This window comes from Clarias gariepinus, chromosome 12 (assembly GCF_024256425.1).
Source record: "Clarias gariepinus isolate MV-2021 ecotype Netherlands chromosome 12, CGAR_prim_01v2, whole genome shotgun sequence".
NCBI lineage: Eukaryota > Metazoa > Chordata > Actinopteri > Siluriformes > Clariidae > Clarias > Clarias gariepinus.
The window spans coordinates 18,791,942-18,813,608 of record NC_071111.1 but is presented as its reverse complement, the minus strand read 5'-3'; the positions used below and the strand labels follow the sequence as shown (position 1 = coordinate 18,813,608).

General features: G+C 40.0%; 1 protein-coding gene across 1 annotated transcript in view; it reads left to right on the top strand.

Moving 5' to 3' along the window:
- Window positions 1-267: 267 nt before the first annotated feature.
- Window positions 268-21,667, top strand: part of usp6nl (USP6 N-terminal like) — a 70,520-nt gene continuing 49,120 nt past the window's right edge. Inside the window, exons 1-2 of the mRNA XM_053508379.1 lie at window positions 268-382; window positions 8,011-8,097. Of these exons, the coding sequence (XP_053364354.1) occupies window positions 8,094-8,097 (4 nt within the window). The 5' untranslated portion in view covers window positions 268-382; window positions 8,011-8,093. The remainder of the gene's footprint in view (window positions 383-8,010; window positions 8,098-21,667) is intronic.

Genomic DNA, 21,667 nt, shown 5'->3' with positions numbered 1-21,667 from the left:
CTCTTACAGATAATTGCGTGAAAATGTAAGGAGTAGAAGTGAAAAGTCGGCTGAAAAATAATTACTCCAGTAAAGTATAGATAACCAAAATTTCTACTTAAGTAAGTTAACGAAGTATTTGTACTTCATTACTTGACACCTCTGAGTAGTAGTAATAGTAGTAGTAGTAGCAGTGATTACTGGAGAGGTGGGCGTGGCGCTCGGATCTCCACCTGGTCTGGAGTTTGGAAGAGTTTTGCCCCTTAGGGCTTCCCATACTGAGTTTCAGAACTCTTCACTTCAGTGGGCAAGAAGCGCCCGATTTCCTGGTATGGGGCAGAATGGGCATTTCTTTCAACCGGGGCAAAATGAATCGGATAGACGAGACCGGAGATGAAACCAGGTAAATCGGTTTATTTCTTTATTCAAACGATTCATGGTGGGAGAACACAAGCCTACAAACAGCCTGGTTAATCGCGGCGCTTAAGCAGTAGGCTTAGCCCAGCCGAGCTAACAGCGCTTTCTACAGCGGGATAAACCTCACAGCGTGCTTTATGTTCTCTCGCAGGTGGAACAAAAAACGCGTGGGATTGTGTACTTTTTGTTTGCATGTGAATCTAATACATTTATTTCAAATGTTTCTCCCTCGCCGTGTTTCATTGGGGCCTAGCCAACTAATTAGCCAAATACTCGGGACAGCGGCAGAGTGCGGAAACTGACAGGCGGGTTTGTAAACAGAAACGGAGCTTCGCTATTGGTTGGAAATCGACGATTCGGGTTGCTGATTGGCTAGCGCGGGCTGTCACTCACAGAGTGGGGTAAATTGTCGCTTTGATACAGAAATGAATTGTAGGAGTGAGTGTGTGTAGTGGTGAAGTTTTTAGGAGTTGTTTATGTAAAAAAAATAAGGGCACAATATATTTTTCAAAAGTTTATTTGAGGTACAGTACGATTTCCACTCTTTTGGTCTGTTTGTTTATTTTTATATTTACTTTCTATTTATCTACCAAGTATATAGTATGTACAGCTCTCTCTCTCTCTCTCTCTCTCTCTATATATATATATATATATATAGTGTGTATATATATATATATATATATATATATATATATATATATATATATATGTAAATATATACTGTATATATACAGTATGTTATAATATTTGTAAATATAAAATAAAAAATATTTATATAAAAAGTTTGTAGAAATAGTTAAAAGGTTAAAATAAAAAAAATAATCTTATTAGCTTTAATGTAATCGGTTATATTTTTTTATATTTTAATTATTATTATTATTATTATTATTATTATTGTTATCATTATTATTATTATTATTGTTATCATTATTTCCGGCCCACGCACAGCTCTGCCTTTATTTCTGTACAGCAGAACTCTCTTCCTCGCCTATTAATACAAAGAAATAAAGTTTTGTAAGGTTGAGTGTCTTACGCCTTGTTCACGCCGAGTTGTACTTCTTTTGTCGTCAGCCAAATACACTCCCTGTTCGATAATCGGAGAGTGAATCACAGATGAGAAATCGAAAAAGTAGATCGGATAAAGATTATCCTACTACTTTAGCGCTGTTATTTCAGAGGTGACAATATGAACGAATCCCAATAAAAATACTCAGTTTAGCTTTAATTAATGTTTATTAGTGCAGGTGTTCGTTTACACTGAGCAAGTGGCTTATTAGTAGGTTATTTTAAAGTAAATGATTAAATCCCATTTATCAGCATTTTGATTTCACTTATTGTGCAGGTTAAACCTCAGGCAGATATCCTGTGAAAGTTCTGTGAAAGTTTCATTAAGTTCTTTTCAGCCAGTTTCGTGTGATGCTGTGACAAATCTGGTTGGACAGACATACAGACAGACATAAAGATATTGAAAGATCGAGTTCTGACCAATGTTTAAAACCTTATTTTATTTTTGTAGATAGTTTATATTTACTGTAGGTATAGTATATATCTAAACTATATACTGTATATAATTTATATCTATGCTATATATAAAGTTTTTTAAGCATTTAATTCAGTGAAATATTGATATGAGTGACATGCACATGGAGTGTAAATACTTTTGCTTCATAACCTGCTGCACTGCTTTGCTTGCTGGTGCAGTAGTTCCCATTTACTCAGTAAATACTAGTGGCTGTTTATACAGTAGTGCACTTCCCTCCCTGGTACTCTCTTGCTGCTTCACTTGGCAGTTTGTTTTACTCAGTGTGGTGCTTTTATTTGGCAGTAGTGTCGAGTTTAAGACTGAGCCCAAACCCAGCGGAGTACAAATATACTCAGTGATGATGGGGACGAGAAAGATGAGACCAACACCACACATGGTCCAGTCCAGAACTAAACAACATCAATGAGGAGGGAAGAAAGTCACATAGGCAAAGAAATAGGACAGATTTATAAGATCATATATTTTTATGGTTATTTTAGATTGTTTCTGTTACCAAAAAAAAACCCCGAAATAAATAATAATAATAATATATTATTATTATATTATTATATTTTGTAAGTAACACATTTTTGTGATGTCATTTTCTATATTCCAGTAACAGTAAAATTTATACAGTTTAAAAGGTAAATGAGTAGACACTTCTTATTCTTTCCCGCACCTGGCATCCGTTGCATTTACTGCCTCTCAGGACGCCGCTCTCGCAGTAGCAGAACAAACAGGAGCGGTAGCGTGAGAGGGAACTGTCCACTGCTAGATAATCGGTCGCCGCTGGCATTATTCTGTCAAATTTTTTCGAAAAAAAAGCTGGTCCGATGTACTTGTGCGGCCCGCCAGGTATTTTCTGTGTGTGCTACACATCTGGAGCCGTGGACCGATGTCAAGACCGAGACCAGATGCTCAGATGTGTTGGCTTGGAGTACCGTCCTAACCTTAAATGAAATTTCTCTTGAATTACCTTCCCCCTCGACTTTGGTATTTACATTTTGTGTTAAGCAGCTAGACTGTTAGAACATTACAAAGCACTTGTTCGTGAGCATGACGTCATGGTCTTGGCTCTGTTTAGAAAATAATTTTTAGTCTTCCTACTGTATATGCAAACCATAATGAGACGGGTTTCGGACAAAACTGAGACAACTGTCAAGACCAAAAACAGTCTCTATTACCACCACCTCATTCAGTCATCATTGCTTCATTGTTCAGTTTTGTATCGCTCTCTTTCATCTCTGCACTGTATCTCTCTCTCTCTCTCTCTCTCTCTCTCTCTCTGTCTTGCCGTAGTGCCATTTTGCTGAGCTCTGTGTTTTCCCTGCTTCAGGCGTCCCACTGATCAGTCCTCACTTTCTAGGATTACCAGTTTGTTAGGCTTTCAGCAAATAAAACTCTGACTGATCGTATTGGTGTCCAAGTTAAAACAGCCAGAAGTGATAAACTGCATTGATTAAATTAACAAAGGAAGCTATTAAAGGGGAGCAGGCTTGTGTCTCAGCATTGAATATAATACAGTCTCTATGTGAATTAGGAAAAGTACAAACTATAGGATTGGTTTGGGTAAAAAGGATCAGAGTGATGCTCCTTCACATTATGTCTGATATCAGGGACTTGACTCTGTGTTTTAATGCCAGGTGCTTGATGAGGATACAAAAATATTACGCTCTTGGACTCAATGGTTGGGCTTCTCACCCTCCATGTGAAAGACACTGGGTTCGATTCCCGGCCAAGACAATGTCCCAAGCATGGACAGAAATATGAGGGTTGGGTCAGGAAGGGCATTCAGTGTTAAACCTGTGCCTAGTTGAATGTGCGGATCGGATAGTCCACACTGACACAGCCCCTTAATGGGAGCACTCTCATTATCTTGCTTTCCCTCAGGTTTTGTAGTTCTCATTTAGTGATGAGCCTCCTCAGTGTCTGCTTTCAAACTAATAGCGAAATAGCACGTACTATTACGCTATCACTAATAGCGAAATAGTACGTGCTATGTCGCTATTAGTGTCCACATGGCGTAGACTGTTTAAACCATGACTTCTAAATCTCATGGTTCCGAGCCACTCAATTGTTAAAAAAGTCAAAAATTATCCGCACTCTGGCTTAAGAATTTATTTTAATAAACTTTTAAAAAAGACAAATACATACTTTTACCAAAAAATACAAAAATTTGCTGCAAGCATGAATGTTTTTCGCTTTAACATATTAAAAAAACAAAGTTACATCAAATACATTATTTTTCCACATACTCAATCTGTCAACATGCTTTTGTATTACTTCGTTAAATAATGTTTTAGGCAAGATCACAACGCCCTTGGATAGCAGTCCTCTGCGTTTAATCTGAAGTTTAGGCTTCAGCCCATCAATAAGCGTCTCACTGTAACCAGCGCCGTTGATTGTTGAACCTTTTTCCTGATAATTTTTCAATCCTGGCTTTTGAGAATCTCTGTAACTGTAAGCATCGATTTTCCAGCTGATGGTCGACTTTTAAACTTCTTCTCGGTCAGCGATTGAGGAAGTTTTCGTTCTATATGCCGCCGTTTATTCTGAGACTCGTAGTGATGAATTCGTGTCTCGTCAGCGGTGATGATTCTCTTTAAGAAACTTCCACCTTTCTTAGAGTATCGCTCCAAATTTTGTTTGCAGATGTTTAAACACTTTCTCCACAACGTCTTCAAAAGCGCTGATAAAAACGGTGCTGCCAATTGAAGTTTTGATATCACCAGAGTGCGGATAATATTTGACTCACTTTCCTTTTTATATTGCATTCTCGCTGACTGTTTTTTTTATGTAGTGAAGAAGAACATTTAAGACGGACTGACGTGATGTTACCTTTACACACCCTTGAACAAACTATAGGTTTGTGTGAATCAAGGTTGGCAGTGGAATCAGCACTTCTGTTGTGTGTGATAGGACGAGTACGGGCTTGTATTGTATACACACACACACACACACACACACACACACACACACACACTGACATCAGCGTGTAATGTGTCAGCAGCGTAACGGAATGAGGAAAAGGACAAGCAGGATCTCAATCACTTCCTCAGTGTGTGTGTATGTGTGTGTGTGGAAGGTGGGGGGGGGTCAAGGACAAGTGGATTAACTGGCACATTATATGTTTTTTGTGTGTGTGTGTGTGTGTGTATGTATGCAGGTTGGCAATTTTAGATAAAACACTATCAGAGGTGAAAGCTTTTTTCGGGAAAACACTGGGAGTGATGTGGGGATACACCCCGGATGTGGTGTCAGTATCATGCGCACACACACACACACACACACTCCTTCACACTTTGGGTAAAAGTTCACAGATGATGTGTTTTAACAGATCTGTATAAATTGTGCTTTTTGTTCTCGCCCATTAGGTGTAAATATTATGTTTTATTGTGACAGACCCACACGCTGCAACTGGGTGGAGACCAGACACACACACACACACACACGCACACACATGCACAGACAGACACACACAAGTCTGGGATGACCTCATTAGCTCACAGGTGGACATATGGTGTCGGTAATCCCAGGTGTAAGTCTCTTGAGCTCCATCACACTTTCCTTCTTTCTACCCGTCTCCCATTTGCTCATTTTTTTTACCCATAATGCCTTTTTCCTCCACCTGTCTTCACTTTCTTGGTATCTTCCTCTGCCCTTGTATACCGTATATCCTATACAGTATGTACTGTTTTATCACATTTATCTCTATTGAGTTTTCCACACACCTTCTCTTTCACTTCTTCGTCTCTTTTCGTCTCTCTTCGTCTCTCTTCGTCTCTCTGTCCCCCTGCAGTTCATGATGTCCTCCTGTTTAACCCTCATGAGTATCAGCAGATTCACTATTGTTACCCTTATTATTGTTATTACCCTCCATTCCCCTCAGTCACCCCTTTCCGTCCTGGTCTGATTACCCTTATTACACACACACACACACACGCGCACACACACACACACACACACACACACACACACACAGAAAGTGGTCATTACTCTACTATAATGATAGCTTTGAGTGTGAGGGGCTGTAGTCTCGAGTCTTGAGTGAAGCTGAATTGACACACACACACACACACACACACTAGCTGCTATCTCAGTGACTTCATTGAGCAATCGCAGAAATCTGAGGAGTTTTCTCGTCTTTTTCTTTATATATTTTTATTCCCAGCTTTGAACCTTCAGTATCTTAACTTGACGCCTGTTTTTAAATTCGTCCTAATATGTTTTGTTAAACGATAATGAATTAAATTCATGCTGGTGTGTCTGTGAAGGATCGAAGCATGTTGAGAGTGACGCAGCTCTCTGGTGTGTTTCGAGTGTCACATCTGCAGCTCTGAGTTTCCCATATGCTCAGTCAGTGCAGGAGAAAGACAGCGAGAGATGACGTGTGTGTGTGTGTGTGTGTGTGTGTATACATCTGTACAGTTGTAGCTTTATTTATGCTGAGTGGTATACTGGTACACTGTCATTATGGTATTATTATTCTTATACGAGGTGTGTTCAAGTCAAAACAGGGATTTGTGATGAACTGTCTGGTGTAAAATAGATCAAAGCACAGCCTGGTGATGGTGATGAGACTCTCTGGTATAAACTTTTGACCGTATCCGAGTTCTAGTGCATTAATGTAGCAGGGGATTATATAGAGAAATAACGATTGTTTTTGTCATTCAGCACAATCAAAAGTCCTGGTTTGACTTGAACAAATTATATGTGATTATATTCTAGTGGGTTGGTTGGTCGAACACCAGCATGTTTAGGAGTGTTGTTGTTTTGACACAAACAGGAAGCTCCTTTCTCAGAGGACTTGATTAAATGTTTATCACATCCTCATGCAGTATAGATACGTTTTGTAACAAACGGTCGACAGCATGTTGGCCAGTGTTGATGCAGGTGGAAATGTGCATCTGGTCATCGATGATTATTAGGAAAGGAAATCACCAGGGACGTCCCAAGACGATATTTTTATGATGCCTAGCTGCCGAATTAATCATGATTTTATATATCACAGTATCTGGGGTCCATAATAATTTTCATTTTAGAAATTAATCTCCTAGGCCAATCCCAGAAGACTTAAGCACTAGGCGTGGTAACCCATCACTATCACACACTATGGAAACCCACCAAGCATGTGGAGAACATTACAAACTCCATGCACACAGACCCGGTGCGGGAATCGAACCCTCTGTACTGCCAAATGCAAACATGCGTTAAATAAAAAATACAGTGGGATCTTGAATTGTGAGCACAATTCTCTCCAGAAGCATGCTTGTAGATCAAAACACTCATATAAAAGTGAATTTACCCCATAAGAAATAATGAAAACTCAGACGATTTGTTCCAGAGTCCAAAAATATTCATATTAAAATAATAAGTAACAAAAAACCAGCACTTTACCTTTGATAAGAATCGTGGCTGTAGTGATTGAGACCAGAGAGAGGAGAGGAGGAGAAAGGGAGCTGCTGTGTATGAATTGTATAAATTTACTAAATAAAAGATGTTTTACGCGCACACACACACGTGGCCACAGTGTTAAAGTAAACAGTACACGCGTGCACGGACGTTGATTCTACCAGTAAGAGACGCACAGAGACTGAGCAGGGGAGACGATTACCCACAATACCGCAGTGCGAGGAAATAAACATTGGCTCAGTTGTGATCACGTGATGCTCGGCGTCAAAACAAAAATAAATTTATCAAGACTTGCTCGTTTATCAAGTCGGAATCTCTATTAAAATTTAGTTTATCTTTGCGGAACGCCCACAAACTCTTAATCAGTACTCGAGGTTGATTGGACCTGTGTGTGTTGTTGTAATCCTCGCTGTGTGTGTGTGTGTGTTTGGATGTTAGGAGCTTAAGTGCATCATCGTGGTACACCTGACCTGTCTGCATCATCACTGTAACTCCACTGGCTTTGTGTTTTCTAACACAGTCATGTTAAGTGCAGGACGTGTAATATGAAAACAGCGGCCACGTCAGGCGTCGTCACACGGTCGTGTCCCATTTAGGAGATTCTTTACACTTTGGAGTGGAGTTTATGGAGTTTATGGAGTTTATGGAGTTTATGTCACAGCCGGATCTCTTACCTGCAGGTCATGAGTGGAGTCGGGAGAAGATCTGTGGATGAACAGCCTCACCTGGAGCTCAACTGTCTACCACTAACCAGCCTCGCAGTATGAGTGAGTACACACGCACACACTCTCTCTCACACACGCACACACTCTCATACACTCTTTCACACACACATGCACAAACACAAACACACACACACTTTCTCTCTCACTCTCTGACACATACACTTTCTCTGTCTCTCTCTCTCTCTCTCACACACACACACACACACACACACACACTCACACACACACACACACACACACACACACCTTTCTGTTGGGTCTCCTATTGTTTTGGACATGTGGCTTAAATAAGAGTCGTCTGCTTTAAACCACTATCATCTGGAGGTGAGTGTGCAGGTCTGGGCTTGTGTGTGTGTGTGTGTGTTTGTGTGTGTGAGTGACTTGAGACTTGGGTAACAAAATGTTTACTTTTGTGTGTGTGTGTCTATAGATATATCTATTAGTATGCAGCATTGGTACACTCTTTTGTGTGTGTGCGTGTGTTTAAATGGTACACTGCCCCCTTAGCAGAGTGTTTTGTTGTTGTTTTTCTGCCCTTAACCTTTGTGTGTATGTGTGTGTGTGTGTGTGTCTGTGTGTGTGTAATTACTGTGATTACCCCCTGCTCTGTACTGTGGGAGGGTGAAAGGCCTAACGAGCGTGCAGTAATTACCCGCCGCTGGGTCGTCTGTCCCTGATGGACTGATTTACGCCACGTAGGTAGAAGGAGAGATGTGGAAGCAGGACATCATGGAGGAAAGAAGGATGAGCTTTCTATACTTACATATTTCTCTGGCCTGGTCAGATCTGTGTCTATTTAAAATGATCATGGTGAAAATAAACGGTTTTCACGTTAAAGCCGTAAACACACACGCACTTAAATTCAGTTTAATTTTATTTTATTTGTATAGCACTTTTAACAGTTGACTTTGTCGCAAAGCAGCTTTACACAATCAAAAGAAAGTTTTACAGCTTCAGTCTGAAAGGAGGATGTATTGTGGGACTGGCTAAAGTAACGTATTGTGGATTAAGTCTGGAGAGTAAGAGATACACATTAGGTAAATAATCATTGTGTTTAAGTCAACCCGAGAATTCTGATTGTATAGAAGACGGTTATAAAAATAGTAAAACCTCTCTTTATTTCTCTGTATAATCCCTGGCTTAAAATAGTTTATCCCAGTGTTCAGTATGCTATGATTCACATCTGAAACGCTGGCCTCCCAGGAACCTTAATGACCCAAACATGTAGAAATGTCCTGAAGCGAGGTCGGGACCGTACGGGCGATGTGGCGATAACTTACAGCTGAGTTCCTGTAATGTGTAACTGGCGTTTGTGAGTGAGTGTGTGTACAGTTCCCACAGACAAGTACGTTTCTCCCACAAGTCGATTTCCAAAGATCAGGCGTTTCACTGAATGTTCTGCAGTGAACTCCAAGCCACCTCTACGAGGTCGTTCACAGACGTACGGCCTTCTTAAAAACTGTTGCACTATTCAGATGTTTTACTGCAGCTGAGAGTCTCATCACCGTACTCTGCTTGAAGTCTTCTGTAAATCAGTTTTAGTTCTTCATTCCTTAGTCCCTTAGTCTTTATTTTACTTTTACAAATGAAACTGATCTGCCTCAGTGGCAGCTGTTTGCTTACTCTGAATTTATAGGTTTATAATCACTGATCAATAATCAATTTTGTGATTTTTGTGTCAATTCATATGAACCTTTTTTTTTGTTGATTTAATTTAATAAAAGCATCGTATCGTTATGACAAAGTGATGTAGGTTTGTTAACAAACTGCCAGCAAAACAGTTAAGTAAGACTTTCTAAAAGGGTCTGCTAATGCTTTTAAATGGCTTGTCTACAATAAACAAAATATACCAAAAACTTTACGAAGTTAAAGACTCATTCATAGAAGCCAGAAGTGAACGTAACCGTAGAGTAGTGTACTGTATGTACTGCAACACTGTGAAGATGTTCGCACATGCCTCATCACATCCATACGCGGTTCTTCCTCAAACTGTTGCCACAAAGGTGGAAGCACAAAATTAATTTGTATTTGTATGGTGCAGCATTACGGTTTCCTTTGCTTGGAGATAAGAAGCATAAACCTGTTCCAGCATGACAATACTCCTATGCACAAAGCCATAGTGTGTTAAGGACGGACTGAAAGAGCTTTATGTTTAAAGCTTTACAAGGGGCACAGAGACAACTTAGCAGGCACGCCTGGCGTGTGTGTGTGTGGGGGTGTGTGTGTGTTGGGTTTGGGGTAGATACAGTATTTATTACATCATACACAGCAGATCATTACATGACAAAAAGAATGTGATGTTTACATTTATGTATCCTATGACTTCATGTCCTTGGAATCATTTAGATTATGGAAGACTGTCAGGACACAGTGAGTGTAAATGTCTAAATTGAGCAAGCGGCATAATGTTAAATGGAAACTATGTTGGGTGGACAATCTATTGTCACACATACACAGCAAGTAGTGCCCTTGATCCGGGGTTGGAGAGCGATTTGGGATTCAGACTTGCATTAAGAGTTAGTTAGCTCTGCAGGCGTAAATATAAGAGCACAGATTGTTCAGAGACGATTCTGAACGACCTGGAAGCGATTATTAAGGAGACAAAGCTCGTTCCAAACCAACCGTTGTGTAATGACGTATGACGCACTTGTGCAGAGCAAACAAAATAAGCCCTGTGCCAAGCGGCTGTATGTACTGTACAAAGCGCCAGCGGCAGGTTGTGGCAGGAAGCGAGAAATAAACAGATCCCACCCATGCTGCACTTACTGATATCTGCAGTATTTTAATAATTTTGCTGACATTTTTCAAAAAAGGCCACCAGGCACCGGAAGAAAAGGGTACGGCAAATTGCCTCCACGGTTTCAGAAATTCATATGGTGTCGGAGCAAAATGACGTCTCAATTTTCCTCCAAATTCTTAAGGTTCGTGTCGATCAGTTGTGAGCACGTGAGCAGCTGAGCATGGCTACTAACGGGTGTGTTTCGAGAACGGTGTGTGTGCAATGAGTGGGTTTGAGACTAATTTCCATGTTTGGAGGATTATTATTAAATCATTATATAAATTTTTTTGTTAATCTTTTTGATTTTGTAGCCCGTGTGGCGATTATGTGAATCAGCACACAAAAAAAAATCGTGTTACATAGAGTAACTGAATCGTTTTTTTCTTCCCCCTAATCTCTAAAAAAAAACTGCCAGGAGAGACGTAGTGCTGCAGTGAAACTAACTCAGAATTATTAATCTTGGTTTGATCATATTTTAATTTAATGCAACTTTTATTATCTTTTATTAAATGTAAGGTATGCCTGTGACTGTAAATTATTTTGTATATTTTCATGTGTATCTCTTTACTGTATGTAAGTTTGTGTGTGTGTGTGTGTAAATGAGAGACAGAGAGAAGATTGAACGAGGGAAGGAAGTCACTCAGGAGTATGATTACATTTCATAGTAAACAGCAGGAAGGGAAGAAGTGAAAACCTGCACACACACACACACACGCACACACACACACACACGCACACACTTGTACGGTGACCATGGAACCAAGTTAACATCCATTTCCTGAGAAAGATCGAGAGCTGTGATTCCAGCCGCCCTGATACACAACACTTCTGTTTCTTCTTTTTATGTTAGATTTGATTATTTATATAACAGTTTGATATAAATTGATTGTGAACTCGATAACTCCTTCCCCGAACCTCTCTTCAGCTGCTGTGTCGAAATTGAGGTTCCTGAGTCAGTAAAGACATGAGAAAGTCAAGCGAATAGAGCTTCCTGTTGTTTTTGGGTTCATTTTCTAGGGTTTGGGGGCAAGAAAGGGATAAAAGGGCAATTTTCACTTCAGCCTACTATGTAAAGCAATAAGCCATGACTGATCATCGTGTTTAAAGTTGAAATGTTAATGCATTAAATCTCCTTAATAAACTTACAGTGGAAGTGAATTAGACTATAATCCAATTTAAGAATCTTTATTTGAGGAAGGATATACAGATGCAATCTCAAATTCCGTGAAGTGGAATCGGGTTATGCGTGGAACACAAAGTTGCTGATCTTACTGTTCTATAGGATGATCACATCTGTATTCTAGATTGTAGTTACAGTAGGAATGCTGATGGTACTGTAGAATGGTTTTCATAAGGGATGTGGTAAGTTAAGGACGTCCTCATATGATTCATGCTCTTTGCTGAAGTTGTATTTTTCCAAATGAAGGTATTTGCTGTCAGCCTAAAGTCACATTAATTAAACTTATAAAGATCAGTTAAGGTTCAGTTAACGACCCCGGAGTACTTAGAAAGGCAATTAATGCCTTCAGACGGAAGTTTCATCACTGTTACTTTCTGTTCAGCACAGCCTGTCTAATAAAATGTCTGACCTCGAGACCAAGCTCAAGTCTGAAGAAGTTTTTTATTCAACAGTTAGAACAGACTAACTTTTTTTTACAGACACAGACAAAGCCCCTAACCTGCCCTGAGACTGCTTCTTATAGATCCCTTTCATATCAGTACCGTGCTATTTGAGTTGGTCTTATGATCGGAAGGTCTCAGGTTCAAACCCCAGCATTAAAGGCAAGTTGCCACTGTTTTGCCCTTGAGCAAAACCCTTAACCCTCAACTGCTCAGATCTGTAATGGGATAAATGTAAGTCACTCTGGATAAGGGCATCGGCCAAGTGTCATCAATGTAAAAATAAACACTGGATGCAGGTATTAATACACACGTAATTAATAAGACGTAGCCAATAGCCAATGTTTTTGTCTTTTGTTTAATTGCATGCAGTAAGAAATCAAACGAAGTGAAAGAGCAAATGAAGGCGGTGTATCGATTTCAGCATATTTTAAACCTGATACACAGTAACGAGAGTAAAAGATCTCTAATGAGCAAGCTGGAGGTGATGGTGTCAAGGAAAAACTCCCTGAAAAGTCATAAAGCAACCTTAACAGGAAACAAGGCTCCGAGGGAATTTCCTCCTCTTCTGGCTGACACTGAACAGAGGGCTCATAAATCATTGTTGTATTCAGGTGGACAGGAGTAAAGGCGAACAACAGTACACTGACAGGATGTTCTGTACTGTATGAGAGTCAGCAGTTCTGTATAAATCTGCAAATTTCAGGTGAGATTATTCACTAAAGCAGGAACGGATGAGTTTCCGTCAAGATGATATGATGGCATCATTTCTCCCCTGATAGAGATATGACTGAGAGCTAATGTCTAGCACCCTCTCTGTCTGGATACGTTATTTCAGACTCTCATGTTTTGAAAGTGTTGGAGTGAAGTTATATTTTGGACGTGTTGGACTGCACAGATCTTTGTTAAGACGCCCCTGCCTGGGTTAAAAAAGTAACCACTTTAGAAAGGTCAAATTATTGCCCTGCATCAAGCCACGGAAATAACTAGGGGAGAATTGTCATGACTGTGATTTGGTTTAAGAACTGTCCAGTCTTATTAAAATATAGAAGGATAATGTTAAGTCATTAACTTCGTCAAAGAAATGTGGTGAAGTCAAATGTCAAGTTAGATTTATTCCCTAAACCACATTTAACACAACACAGTCGACCAAAGGGCTATACAATCCTGAAACAGCTGCAGAAATAGAAACAGACTATAAAAACATACAGTTATAGAAATCAAATAAAATCCAAATAAAACAATAAACAACAATAAGTTGTCTGCCGTCATTGAATAAAATTAGCAAATAAAGCAATAAATATTTAATAAAACAGGAGTGGAGTATGTTCTCATGCTGTACAGTATAAATGCCAAAGAGTATAAAACTCTTTTAAGGTGAGATTAAAAAATAGGAAGATCAGGGGCCTGAGTACAGGGGCGGCTCATTCCAGGGTGGTTTAGGGGCTGCTACTGTCTGAAAATGCACAATAACCCAGACTATTCAACCTAGATGGCCGAGGAAAAGACATGGATCGAGATCAGGAATTAGGAATCATGGTTATAGTGAACGTAAGAGCATTTCCACATGCACAATGTGATGAGAACTTACAGGATTGGGTCTAAACAGCTTTGTTTAACTTTTTTAGTGGGACTAATCAGAAAAACGTTTTAATTTGCTGATTCAATGTGGTCTGATGAGTCCAGACTGATCGTATGATGGATGATGGATACAATGCATAGTGATCACTGTACAAGTGTTATGACCTGGGGTTGCTCCAGTTGGTCAGGTCTAGACTCAGCAACATCATGTGGCAATAAAGTCAGCTGACAACTTAAACGTACTGGATGACCTGGTTATCACCTCGTTGGGTTATTTTTTTCTTTTTGATCACACAGACATGTTTCAGTACTTAAATTGTGGAAGAGTTCTGAGAGCTGGGGAATAATTTTCTCACATGATTTCGCCACGGCGTGAACTATTGTGCTGGATTAAAAGTTAAAGGTGACTCAGCGAAATCTTAGTGTGTGTGAAACCTTTGTGTTAAGCAGCGTATCAGTATGTTCACCAATTCAGCGTCATGAGATATGTTGTCTTTCTTTCTAAAATTTTTTTTTTTTTTAACTATTCATTTGTTAAGAGACTTTTTTCCCCATGTTATTAAATAAAAATAATCGGAGTGGGCTGTGGATGCCCGGGTTATTTCTGTGTTTGTGAATTAATACGCATTAATCATATAATTAAACAGTTATCATATACTATGTAATTAAACAAAAGTTTAGATGGATTGACCCTGTGTACAAGATTAGTGTTATTTTTTTCAGCTACTTTCAATTTTAGTCTTAGTCCCGGGATAAATATCCCTGTTAGTTTGTATCATATTTAGTCATATAGACATCTTTTTTGTTTAGTCAAGTTTTAGTCGACTAAAAGTCTGGACATTTTAGTTTAGTTTTAAAACGTAACATTTTAGCAATAAGATTATTACAATTATTTAATCTTACAGTCAATCTAGTCTAGCAAAAAACATTTTGAAAGGTTTTTCGCAAAATTATTATCTTAAAAATTTTAATATCTCTATCAATTTATCTGCCGTTTTCAGCTAATTATATTTATTTTTAACCAACACGACAACTGCTGCATGTCCATATTTTTGAACTACAAAACAATAGGAACAGTATGGACAAACTGTGTTGTGAAACCTAAAAAAGAAAAATTACCTTTATTTTATATTTTTTTTTATATAAATTTAACACTTGGACTGTTGTAGTAATTCCCACAAAAGAAGCTGTAAAACTGGGTGATTTTTATGGTTTTCCTTGATGCGTCTCTTCTGGGTCTTGGTACTTTTCCCAGCGATTGTGTGCCCACACTGTTTCTACACATGGGCTTTTTTTCTTCGGTTCGATGTGAAGAAAATGGGCCCAAATATCGGGGATGAAGAGCTTGTAGCATCTCATCACTGTGCGCGCAAACTACTCCTGAAATACCTCGCACGGTAGTTTGTATTTTATTTTAAACCATATGTTAGTCTCGTTTTTTTATCAACAATATTGCAGTCTGATTTCTTCACTGTTCGTAGATATCTGTTACGTCTCATCATCGTCTCATGTCAGTCACAGAAAAAAAGAGTCGTAAAACCAATATTTATTATCATTATTTTTGTTGACGGAATTAACACTATACAGAATAACGCGTTATAGATGGTAAGTGAGTTCAGACATAATTGCTGTCTCATAGCTTTAGTAAAGCATACCACCGGGACAGGTGAGAGTTCACTCGCTGTATTTCTTTATTACACTAAAAGATCTGCCTAGCGTGCATTATTTCACCCCTATAGACTGTGTTTAAAAAAGGAACACATTATATATTGATCCTGACAGCTATGTCTTATTACAGCTTAATAATTTAATAATAATTAATGATTTTATGCAAATGCATAATGCCTATGTGTGTGTGTGTGTGCATGTCTGTCTATATAGAAGGTGGGCACAGTATTTCCACAATTCCCTTGCTACCACCGTGGGAACATTTGGTCCCTATAGAGACCATACTCCACACACACACACACACATATTTTCGTGCTTTATCCCCAGGACAATATTGTAAGTTTCTTCATAAATTACCCGAGACTGTAAATGTCCTCAGGCTGGTTGAGAAGCCTCATGCATTTTACAGCGTGACAGACGAGGAGGGACTTTACTGCGGCCAAGGAGACGCACTGGTCAGAATAAATCGTGAAGCCGCGCTTCCTCACAGCCGTCCCTTTGAGTGGTGCGTTGCCTGGGTGATGCAGGTTTGGCTCCTCGTGCATGCAAGATCTACAATAATGTTCTGGGGAGAAAACGAGCAGTGACGCTGATCCCTGGTTCGCTGAGAAAGTATCAGAAGAACAGGATACTAATATTAGCACGGAAGAGAAACACAGGTAAGGAAGTTTGCAGTTTGCTAACTATTCCATAGGCTGTACTGTATATATGAGAGATCATAAAGTGGCAGGTGAAAAGTCAAGCTGTAACGCATCTCACATTGCACTCCTTGCTGGCTAGAGTTCAGGTGTAGCCCCGCCCAACAACGAGAAACGGCTCCCTATTGGTTCTCCGTGATTGCTTTTGCGAACACCAGATTGAGTCGGCCTGCTTACGATCCACTTCCTCCTCTGCCATCTTGATTTTCGAAAACAAAGTTCAGTAAACTAAGCGTTCAACAGCGTGACTTGTGGGCATTTCACGAGCGCTTCACGTGCACAGCTGGATGGGCGGGGCTGTGTTTGTGAGAGGGAAAGGGTGGCTCAGCTAATCAGTGCATGCATTTAAAGAAATGAGATTTTAAATAAAATAATAATAATAATAATTTTGAAGGTAAATATCTTTTCCAGAATTTATTTCATGATACACAGTTTGCCTAAATGTTGCTGTACAGTGATTGACAGGTGTGCACTAACAGATCATGGCCTTTTATCACCCGTCGAGCTTCTTCATCATTTGATGAAAAGCGGCGGAAATCACCCTCGTCCTAGACGCTCCATCTCAGACACTCTTCTGCCTAAGAGCTGCGGTCTGATTAGCCGTCTGCTCTCTCAAGTGTGCACCGAAACAAACACTTGGACAGCGGTAACTAATGAGTGTCTCCAAGCAAAGAAATTCCCACAGGATTGAAAAAAAATTCAACGCACTGCCACTGCATGAGGTGCTTTTTGGCCGCATTTAAAAATGAAAGGTTCCCAGCCTTAAGCAAGAGGGTAGGTTATGTTTATTGCACATTAGCTATTGTGTTTGTTTCATTAATGAGGGTAAGTCAAAAATTATTCGCACTCTGGCTGCAGAATTTATTGCAGTTCCATTTAGAAATTACAATCATTTTTCTACGTAATTCCCTTGCTTTTCGAAACACTTTGTCTATTTGTCAACAAGCTTTCATATTCCGTCACTGTTGTTTATTCTCAGACTTGTACTGATAGAAATCGTTCACCGTGCACTTTAAGAAACGTTCACCTTCCTCAGAGTATCGGTCCAAATTTCGTTCGCAGATATCTAAACTCTTCAGCACCAGGTGCACCCACAGGCCATGATAAACAAATCACTGCACGCTGCTCTTCTGTCGTGCGAATCACAAGCAGGGCATCTATTTTTGCTCGCACCGCAGTTGCGATTAATTCTTCCGATGTAACACGTACACACCTGTACAGCAGTGACTGGAGAGACCGTAGCTTTGAGTGCAGATAATTTTCGACTTTCATGAGAAAAGAAGAAAGATTACATATGAAGTAGAAGAATTCATATTGCACTTAAACTCATATCAGTTCTAATTCATTTGTAATTTCAAACTGCCCCCTCTCTCTCTCACACACACAGACACACTTACACCCGAGCTCATAACTCCGAGGCTCACTCCATCATGCATTATTAAAGACGAGTGATCAGCCTCACTTTATTAACCGCTCTCACTGCGGATTTATAAGACCTGATGCTGTGCTTAAGGCAGAGTTAAATTGATGCCAGCCTGCAAGTTTTTTTTTTCCTCCCCTTATACGTCTGTGTTTAAAACACAACCCCAGGCTCCGAATCTGCCTGATCTAAAGTCTGAAGTTATAATCTGATAAGTATGATATTAAATAGTACGTTATCTCAAGTATATACTGTTGTTTTTAGAAGAGGATCTGAAGACATATTCTTAACGCCAAACCAGTTAAGCGAGGAAAACGAAACAGTGGGAGTCTCACCACCTAATCAGTAAAGTGAATCTGTCGAGAATGCTAAGAGGTCCAGATAATACATAGGACTTTTCTCTAGTACTGAGCTCCGCTATCTCCTAAATCTCGGTTCATCCCTGCGTAGAAAATAATTCCTGCAAGAGAAATTCAGAAGAAACAGCCTTTTCTATAATAACCGAGGACGTAAACCAGACCGAATGAAAAGAAGTGTCTACTATTTCACTTTTTAGCATTGTTTATTTGGGCTTTTTTTTTTTTTTTTTTTACTACTTGTTATTCTTTTTTCCCCTCCCTCTGAGGAGATCCTTTCTCTTTTTCTGCATCCCAGCATTAATCAGTCGTTTTTGCCCTTCGTCTTTCTCGCCCAACAGCTGGTTTTGTGATTAATGTGATTCCGTGTACAGAACCTAGCACAGATGGTTACGGCTTTTCCTACACCACAGAGGTGCCCTACAAGCCTAATCAAGTTCTCAAACCGGTTATAATTAAAGCAGTGTCAAACAACAGATTTATGTATAAGAAATTAATCTCGCATATGTACAAAAAAAAAACGTTTAATATTTGCTTTGTTAATGGAAATAGATTGTAAAGAAGCCACACTCAATGATCGATTAGATGGATACGTCGCTGCGCTCTTCAAGCGTTAGTTTGGTTTTAAGTTAAGTTAAGCCTTTATTTGTCACATATACATTACAGCACAGTAAAGTTCTTTCTTCACATATCCCAGGGGTCAGAGTGCAGGGTCAGCCAAGATACAGCGCCCCTGAAGCAGACAGGGTTAAGGGCCTTGCTCAAGGGCCCAACAGTGGCAACCTGGTGGAGCTGGGGCTCGAACCGTCGACCTTCCGTTTAGCCGCCACTGGTGTGTCTTATATTAAAATCGAGGTGCAAATAAGTACATTACAATAGTTCTTGTTCATTATAATAATGTAAGTAATACGGGCTAAATTTCACAACCTTCGTTCTGTGTGAAAATCTTTTCCAAAGTTGTGCTGAGCCTCATATGAAGCTTCTGCACACTCACTGAGGGAAATACGCTCGATATCTGTCAAAGTCTGGATTCTAGACAAATCACAGGATTATATCAACACACTTACTTGAATATTTTGTACGTCTGTATGTCTGTAGATGTACTATTTTATGTCTTGTATGGGGTACTCTCACAAATAGTCCGATGGCCATTCAAGACAAACCTGGACTTCTGGTTTTCTATTTCTGGCGAATAAAGCTGTAAAAGCGATTGACTTTTAGCACAGTGCAGAGATGGGACTCTTGGCTGCAGATGCAGAGATGCATCTGTTTGAATGAACTGTTCATTTACCCCACTGGCATGTAACAGGAACTCGGCTGTACAGTAAGTTCTCGCCACATCCTGGCATCGCTTTAAGTCATTTTCACTTGTTTGGGCCATTAAAGGAGTTCCTGGGAGGCCAGCGTTTCAGACGTGAAGGAGGCAGTTCCATGAGAAAATCATCTGGATGGTATCCAAGCACGATGAAATGCTGGGATAAGTTTATTAGTGTAGCAGAGGATTTTATAGCAAAATAAATTGAGTTTTTACTCTCATAAGTGTGTTCTGTTGTTCTGAGCAATCAAGACTCTCAGTTATAGAGCAGTCTGTAACAGGGATAAAGCTGTGGCTGGAATTTCTTGGTTACTTGACAAGCTGTAAATATTTATTTAAGTTCCAGAGAGAGGGAAAAAAAAGCAATGACGGTTACAACTGTTGGAATGTAATTGATAACAGGAAGTAACACCTAAAAGTACAAAGTAAAATACTATGATACATCATTAGTCTTGTGATCTCGGTGTGTTTTCGATGAGATTAAGACTCCCCATGTAATTGGTAACTTGGAGTGACTGGATGAAAACGATTGAATAAAGTCCTGGAGCTGTAAAGAAGAAACCGGGTTGGGCACGCCTGGTCGTTAGTGTTCAGTGACTCGCCAGACAGACCCATCGATCTTGCCCCTCTGTGTGTGTGTGTTTGGCCTGCGTCAATACCAGATCGATGGTTCAGCTAAGCCTGTTGCCGCCCGCACTCTTTAGGACGAGCCGGTAGTTTTTTTTTTTATGTTCATCTTCCATCTTCCACTCCAGTTCTTTACTTCACCCAGGAGCAGGTCTTGCTGACTTTAGAGGCTGGTGATAAGCGCTGATAACCAGGAAGCAGTGAGTGGAAAATCTTTCAGTTATTCGCTCGTATCAGATGTACTATGTTTCAAAGCAGCGCGCAAGGATTGTATGACTTTCTCAGTCTCGGAGCCATGCTTCGGTGTGAAATATTTACTCTACAGATATTGGCTGACCTTTATCACATGTCAGCATATAGCCAGAGCTTACCAAGACAAACAGATTGATCTCTTTCGATTCATCACAGACCCCGAAATATTGTCACCACAAGATAAGAACGGCTGTTCCACAGTGTTGCTTTCTCAGATCTGATTGGTCAACATTTTGTGTTTGTTGTTTGTTAACGCGCTTGTTCTAAGACTTTGTCATTTCTATGGTAAAAGCTTATACAGGTACAGTAATCATACACTGGATAATGCACATGAAACTTTAACTGTGAGGGGAAGTTTTTTTGTTCTGCATTTTTCAAAAGGCGATCTCTCGTATAACGGATGTACAGACATCGAGTACCTTTAACTTCATAGAGAAACTGCAAGCTGAGCGGAAGACTGAACTATTGGAATTTCGTGAGAAAAGGAAGAGAGGATGTTGAGGGTTTGTGGTGTTTATCGCTGCTTCAACGAAAGTGATGAGAGGAATTAACTTGTCTTGGTGATAAGCTATACCACTTATATTGTACAGAGTAGCGGTTGGCCTGGAGTCTATCCCAGGGGACTTGGGGCTTGAGGTGGGGTACTGCCTATCCACACACATTTACACACTGTGGGCAATTTGGAAACTGCAATGAACCTAATCTGCATGTCTTTGGACTGTTTTACATGTACATCATTTGGCACACGCCCTTATCCAGAGCAACTTACATTTTATCTCACTATAGGTCTGATCTGAGCAGTCGAGGGTTAAGAGTCTTGGTCAGGGGCCCAACGGTGGCAGCTTGATAATAGTGCTGGGGTTTGAACCTGGAACCTCCTGATCAGTAGTCCACTGAGATCCCTCTATCCTGCAATACTCAACTCTGTCCTGAGAGCATGCAAACTCCACACCCTCTTAACCCCACCCCCCTACCTGAGGCGGGATGTGAAACCCCGACCCTGCTGGAGGTGCGAACCCACAGTGCTAACTATTACACCTCTGTTGTGAAATCTCTCTTCTACAGGTTTCAAAACTCGGATGAACAAGTTTACGTAAATCACAATTCAGCATTCCATCCTAAGCGCTAATTAGCCAGTCAGGATTACAGTACGTCATTTCTGGCTTCAGCACATTCAACTGGAAATTCAGGTTTTGTTAGCAACATGCTAGGCGGCTAACTCAGATGAGTGATGTGTATATATATTCTCTTTCTCGGGCATTGAAGTGTATAGTCAGCGTTTCAGATGTAATGAAC